We start from the raw sequence: 7,500 nt of genomic DNA, 5'->3' as shown, positions 1-7,500 counted from the left end.
AGAAAGTGCATTACTTAATAGTAATTATCCAGGTTTGTGTGAGGGGATGTTATGGTGCATATAAAGTGACACTTGTGTATAGATATATCTTTTGGTCATTTACTTTATGTGAGAGTGTTTGTATGTGTATGGATGTGCAAGAATCAGAAGTTGATGGGCCGCAAAAATAAAGTATTTCAGAGTTTAGGAATTGTTGGGGACACTTTCCACTGTTCTTTTCCCCACAAATTACTTTCTTTTAGCAGATCAGGCAAGAAGTTAATCAACTTGAATCAGTTAGAAGAAAAACATTTTATGCTGTTTTTCTCATACAAAAATTCTACTGCTTTCATCTGTAGCAGTAGGGCCCAGCAACAGGAAATTGACCTCACAGTAAATTCCTTACAGATTTGATCATGTTTTTACCATCCATTTAAACTTGCATACATAACCTGAGACTGTACCTCTGGATCGAGGATTATGACAAGCCAAAATAAAATAAAATAAAATTAAACAGCAAGAAAAAGCTGCAAGCAAAACAAGGCTTTTAAACAAACAAACAAAAAAGAATAAAAGGGGATGAAAAATTGGTTGTGACTGCAGAACTTTATGGACTAAATAAAGGAAAGGAAGTCAGAAGCAAATACAGGAGGGCTGTATTTTGTTTGACATGGAGTCAGAAATACTAATGGGCTGTTTGATCAACGTGAAGAGAGAAGAAATCATGTAAAAGTAAATGTAGTAGTGTATCAACATAAAATATGGTGCAAAAAAGCATTGCAAATAAAAAAAGACATGTAAATGTGTGCCTACCATTTTCCAGATAAGAAGGGGCCGTACCTTCTGAGGGGTCAAGGCGGCGAGCCCGCCTTCCATGTTTGGAATTGTTGTGTACAAACATGTTGTCTGAGACAGCCAGAACGTGGCCATCCACATTGACTGTTGTTGATACGACAACCTGAAAAAGAAAACAAATACATTTTAAAAATCTGCAGCTTTTTAAGTCCATTACTTTCTGCTTTAAATATATATATTCATAGTTAACTTTTTTTTTTGTGACTAACACTGCTGAATTTTTAAATCTCAATTGTTTCTCTTCAAAACCTGCTACACTAATTAGAGTTTAATCTCCTATTATCCTAACAAATGAATTCAATTCAGGGAAATATTCTTCTAGCCATTAGTTTCAGAATCACCCCTCTAGCCACTCATTTTAAAAGCTGCTGTTTTGATTGATCTGTTGATATATTGATTAGATAGTTTATCTAATTAAAAATTGTTCACTTGAGACTGTCTCCAAATGAAGGGTTCTGAGGATTCCAAATCAGAGAAAAAAATGCTTAATAAATCAGAAACCCTTGTAACTCCCCATTTCTCTTCAGTAAATGATCTCCAGGTCAGTTTTACAATTACATTTAATGTCTGATAATGAACTTTTTTGCATCTGAAAAGACTGAGTTGAATATGAATAGTGAAAGTGTTTTCAATCCATGAAAAGTATCCCTTCTCAAGTTCATTTGGATGGTGATTGACCCTGGTATGTCAATGGAATTTCCTCCTTTATTTTTGAGTGAAAGGCTCCTATTCTTGTGTCCAGGTTCAGAGTCCGGCCATAGAAGAGATGATGGATAGGGTCTTCTTTGGCTTCCAGCTGCTTCTTAGTAGAAATTGGAAAAGGAACATAAGCAAAATGCACAACCTTGCTGACAAAAACACCTACACAATCGATTTGTGAAATTCATCCCAAAATGATACTCCAAAATACACAAGTGAAAGAGGAAACAGAAGGGTTTGATTGAATGTTTGAGTGTGTGTGTTTGTGATGTGGCTCCATAGGTTGATTTTCTTTCCAAAATACTTTGAATACCTCAGATATAAGTTTAAGTTTAATTTCAGTTTTCCACCATGGTCATTGTGGGTTGGGATCCAGATTTTCTGATTGAAGTAATCACTGTAGTATTTTCAGTATAGTTAAGATTAGAAGAGTTCTCTGAAACAATGGCAGAGTTAGGTCAATATTAGCCATACCTCATCCAACCATAGTAGTGATGATGGTAAAAACTAGTACACAAACTTGCCAGACTTTTACTTTTTGTTCAGTTTGCTTTGGATGTAAAATCCCAGTGAAAAATGACATTCAGAATACTTACAGTCCATATATACAGATATATAATGAATGAAAAATCAAGAGAGTAAGAACTACACTGTAACTCCTTCTCCTTTTGCACATAGTGGGTGCAAGGCATCTGATCTAAATTCTTTTCTGTTTTTGTGTTTTGGAGGCAGCCATTTGTATCAACCTTCGGACCAGCCTGAGGGTAGTTCTGTAGAAGTATTCTGTGCTTCTGCATGCACTCTCCTCCACAGACACAGACTGTATCACCGCTCCTCAACATCCATTGTGGGGAGTCCTGAAACTGTACCTTAACACAGGTATCCTATGTTGCAGTCCTATTGCCATGTCACTGGGCTATTTGCTTTTCACTTTTAATGAGCTAAGTGCAACTTAAAGAAATAACCTGCAGATCATGCAAAGCAGATAAAATGTGATTCTCAGCAAAGAATAATTTTTATTTGTTTTTTAGATTCCTAGGCCATGATATACTGAAAGACAGGGGAAGGTGTATATAAAAAAAAAGACAACTATCTTTGTTCTGTCATCTATATATAGGTCAGTCACCAAGGGAAAATAATGTAGTTCAGCAAAAGAAAGTAGACATACTATGTTGTTTTATTGGCTCATTCCTGCCGAGCACCTAAAGAAAGGTGCTGAGATAGTGAAACCGGTTGAAAATATTGTTCAAGACCTGACATTCTGTTAAGTCCAGTTAAACCTTCTGAGAGGCAGGGAGATTAACTAAAGAGACCCAGGGAAGTCTTTTTAGTGACTACTGGCTCCTTTGTCAACCACAAGATCACTCATGACTGATGCTTCATTTAGTCATCGGTGAGACAAAGAGGACATTTCCACTCATTCCAGGTTTGACCTTGTGCTCTGTTCAGATGGATCAATATCACCAATGCCCTGTGAAGCTGAGATTCATGAAAAATGGAAGTTTGGCTGGATTGTTTTGAAGAAATATTTTTTTTCTAGCTACAGATCTTTACTGTTGGCTGGCTCAAGCATTCTGGCTTCACCAGTAGGTTGGCTGTGTGTGAAAACAGATGTCACATGCCTTCCTATAAGCCTTAACCACAAGTTGTGCTTCTCAGAAAAAGTTTTGAACATCTCAATGCCTACGTTATTAATTCCAAGTATGAATAATGTTGAAAGTAATTTGAAGTAAAAATCATGTATTTCTTAATAACCATTTCCAAACAGCCAAAATTTGGGGGAAATTATTTTCAGCAACTGTCCAGTCAGATACCCTTCTGTACTGGTTATGATTCACCACAGGATATTTCAATAGCTGTAGGGAGAAAGTCAAGTATTAAAATAATTTGGTTCTAAAACAGTTGGAAGAAAAATATGTGGGTTGTACCACAACTATCAGACTTATATCTGAATGTGAAAACTAGAACACTGATCCAAAATTCATTGAATTCCATGGCTGCTTTTCTAATAGCTAATACTAAGTTGGTGCTACTCATCATATATGTGTAAAAACTTTTCTACTGCTCTTAGCAACCCAATAACACAGTAAAGATTTTAATATGAGAAAAAACTACAGCAATATTTTCACTGGTGATTCCCACTTGCTTCAGAACACTACATCATGGTCTGCTCGTGAACTTGACAACTCCTACGAACATGCATTTAAATTAGGCAACTATTTTAAAAAGCTTTATGTATCATTTTTAAAAGGTATACAGTTCTGAAACTAACTGTATTAAATAAAAAAGACAACACTCTTTCAGAAAAAAAATATAATGGTAAGTTATTTGGAATTTATGAATGAATCTTGAATATATCCTTATTTCTTTTTTAAAAATCTGTACCTGGAATCTTCGCATATCTCGTGGGTTGCCTGCATTCTTCAAACAGTTCTGATTGCACTTGAGGAAAAACTTTAGAAAGAATCTATAAAAATACAAAATTGAAGTTTGTTAGGAATATCAAAAGAGAAAAATGTGTAATAAATTCATTTTAAATACGTAAACCTTACAGAATATTGGGTATGACATCTTACTTTCTTATTGGTTACTGTACTGATCTTTAAGTACTAGAAAAGATCACTGCTGTAATCAAAACACCATATCCATGGCAACATGCGCTTCAATTTTTACATCTTCAACACTTGAAAATGTAATGACTGTAGGCCAGATCCTCAGGAACTGTAAATCAATTGACTTCTATGATTCAATCACATCAATGATGGTGATTTACACTAGCTGAGGATCTGCCCCCCCTTTTCTTTTTCTGAATGTGTTTTATGTTTTCACAGTTTATATTAGCACTAGTTGGAAATTTCCTATCAATTATGATGAGTCTCTTTAAGGACTCTTGGCTTTGCCTCTGGTTGAAGACTCCTCCAGCTGCTCAAAAGAGGTATGATCCAGCTCCCATTGACTTCAGTTGGATTTACATTGGGCTTAAATGTCAGGAAAAATCATTCTCATTGGTCATTATTGTTAAAGTATAATGGAACACTGAGTATTAAGGCCTGCACTCTGGTCACTATAATGATCTTAAAACTGTAAAAAAGAGTGACCATGCCCAGGGCAATATGTAGTTCAGCTTCTAAACTATTCAGCATATTAAAAGATAATTATGTAGGGTTAAACTGTGCCATTTAGCCACTTTCCTGCACTGAGGGCTGTATACAGCAGCAATGCTCAGGGGGAACTCTGAGAGGTAAAATGTTTCCTAGGGCAAACGATTGTATGGAAAGGTGGGAAAAGAGGAAAGAAACAATTTGTGGCATCCTTATAATGAAGCAAGCATATACCCTCATTCCACCTCCATGTAGTTTTTGGGGCAGCAAAGTTATGGTTCTACCAACTTCACTTCCTTCCTTCTTTTCAGCAAGTTGCTCTGGGAAGCAGGTAGCTGCTTTGGAGCAGCTCCCGCATAGACCTCACTCAGGCAGTGCAAGGTGAGGGAAAAGCCCCTCCCTAGTACAGAGGCTTAAAGGCTAATCACAACCTAGCCCTTACTATTTTCTTTGCATTGTGATATTTTCATAGTTTATAACAGCAAAACATTTTCTCTGGTGGTCAAGTAAACACATTTTTAATATTGAGCTTAACAGGATCTTTAGGAATTTTATTCAGAATACAACAAATTATTATTTATTAATGTTACTCTTAATTATAAAGTATCCATCACCACAGTACCTGGATACTCTTTAGAAAAATGTTCATGTGCAAGTAATATCCCTGATAAGAGCTTCGCTCTCCACTCTTTCCTCCTTTAGAACTTCAAACCCAAAGGGTCAGACTCCAGTTGATAAAACATGTACCTGCAGGCGTCCCATTGTCATATCATGTGTGAACCCCTGGGTAGTGGCAATGGCTGGATGGGAGAACCCTAAGGAATACTCAGGTACTGTAGAAAGGGTGTTGGTAATTCAGTAGTTAGAACTCTTGCCTCTTGAACAAAAGCCCCAGTATGTTGTTAGTGGGCACTGTACTGCTGAAGAAGCCATCTCTCTGATGAGACATATGAATGGAATAATCTCTAGAGCTGGCTAGCAAAGTTTCAACAGTAATGGGAATTTTGACATTAAATGGAAGACAAATTTTGCTAAGTCCCGTCTCCCTCCATTTTCCAGTCTGCTCTAGCACTGATTCCTTGTACTCACTAAAGATTCCATGTTACTGAAGGAGTGTTACACCTCTTTTCCCAGCCAAATTTCAGGAGGTGTAACTACATCGTGCCTAAATCAATCCCTGATGCAATTTCAATTGGCTATGGTATTCTTCACTTTCCCTCCTGAATTCTTGTGTAGTGTTGTTGTGATCAACTGCTGGCTTTCACCCCAGAGGTGGCTACATTTCAATGGTGGTTGATATGATCTCTCTGGTCTAGCTTCTCAGCTGAACTCAATATTTGCTGGGCACAGGTGTGTGGGGGGGGGAAGCTATAATGAATGGCTACAGTTCCCTGACTGCATGTAGGGCTGGTCTAAAGTACTCTGGCTGACTATGGTACCCAGGGGCCAGAGAACAGTCAGAGTATAATAGTACTCTGGCCACATCCCTATCCCCCCTTCCATGTCCCCTACTCTATGGGCAGCTGTGTGGAGTGGCATAGGATCCAGTAAAACTGGCTACACCTCAGCTAGGCATGCCCCACATTGGGAAAATTAATGTCTAGGGCAGTGGTTTGTAATCTGTGGTTTGCGGACCCCTGGAAAATAAAGTTTCAGATTCCAGAAAAGACATTCTGTTTTTCTGGTCAATCAAAAATATGTCAATACCCCCACCTATAAGTCAAAACCCAGAAGTGTTGTCATTACCATAGAAGCCCACAGTTTAGCACCTTTCTCATGCTGTGCCAAATACAGGGCTGGGCATGTGCAACATTTATAGTTGAATTCTGTACAGTCAGTTTTCAGTCTAAGACTTCTATGGTAGGGTTTTGCAGACCACAGGTTGAATTTCCAAAGAGGTCCACACCTGTATTTGAAATTTTTTAAATGTCCGCAAATGAAAAAAAGGTTGAAAACAACTGGTCTATGGAGATGTCAGCTTCCCAGCCTCTTAGTGCCACAAAGGAGTTGGACTGACAAGGAGAATCTGATCCTGTTTTCCAATGTCAAATGGCTGTTGTGAGGCTTATCGAATTAAAGTTTGTAAATTACTTTGAAATCCTCAGTTGAAAGGTGCTCCAAAAGTGCAAAGTATTATATTATTATTAATAATAATAATAATAATTACATGTGCATTTTTTACACTGAAGAATTGTTTCTATGGGGAACCCATGTACATCTAAAAAAGTATATTAAGCAATCTTTTACTAAACAAATGAATCAGATATTTACTCAGTGGTTTGGGTAGAAAGCCAAGTTTGCCTGAACCATAAACATTCAAGTCCACCCGAACAAACCTGGAATGCTGAGCTAAATTCAGAAGAAACAGCACTGGGATGCAATATAACCAATGTTTGTATCTCAGCTTTATGGTGGGACTGCATGACCCAAATGACAGGTTGTAACTGTAGCTCAGAGGAGCCCTGGGAGCTCAGGTGGCATAAGAGAAGAACTTCAAGGGAAAGTGACACAAGGACAAGAAAAACCCTGTTCCCAGGGTGGCCATTCCCATAGCTCAATGCAGAGGAGAAAGCTGACTACTTTCCCTTGCTGTCCAACAAGAATCCTGCATCCTAGCAGGCAGTCCCTAGAGCAGAGAGGATAGAGCTGACTGCTTTTCCACGGAAAACGCCTTATACTCTTGGGTACCCAATCCTGGAGTTGGGTTCATGGTAAGATAGTTTTTCAAACTTTGTTGCTATCAGTGGAACAAGAACATGGACTTCTCTGGGTTTGTCTGTCCCTGCGTTGTATTCTGCAATTTATGTAATTTATGCACACACATTACACATTCGAGTGTATTTAATCTCTTGGAATATCCTTCCTA

At 37.9% G+C, this 7,500-nt stretch overlaps 1 protein-coding gene across 7 annotated transcripts in view; it reads right to left on the bottom strand.

Annotated features, from left to right (window-relative positions):
* Window positions 1-7,500, bottom strand: part of EBF3 (EBF transcription factor 3) — a 131,903-nt gene that overhangs the window by 43,427 nt on the left and 80,976 nt on the right. For 5 of the 7 annotated variants that reach the window (XM_075131002.1, XM_075131005.1, XM_075131003.1 and 2 more), the window contains exons 7-8: window positions 3,919-4,000; window positions 820-937 (exon numbers count right to left, since the gene is read on the bottom strand). In XM_075131002.1, coding sequence (XP_074987103.1) covers window positions 820-937; window positions 3,919-4,000 — 200 coding nt within the window. Of the gene's footprint in view, window positions 1-792; window positions 938-3,918; window positions 4,001-7,500 lie in introns of all 7 variants that reach the window. The other 2 variants (XM_075131001.1, XM_075131004.1) reach the window with 1 other exon arrangement.

Source organism: Caretta caretta, chromosome 7 (assembly GCF_965140235.1).
Source record: "Caretta caretta isolate rCarCar2 chromosome 7, rCarCar1.hap1, whole genome shotgun sequence".
NCBI lineage: Eukaryota > Metazoa > Chordata > Testudines > Cheloniidae > Caretta > Caretta caretta.
The sequence above is the reverse complement of the archived record's forward strand: the minus strand, read 5'-3'. Positions and strand labels throughout refer to the sequence as shown.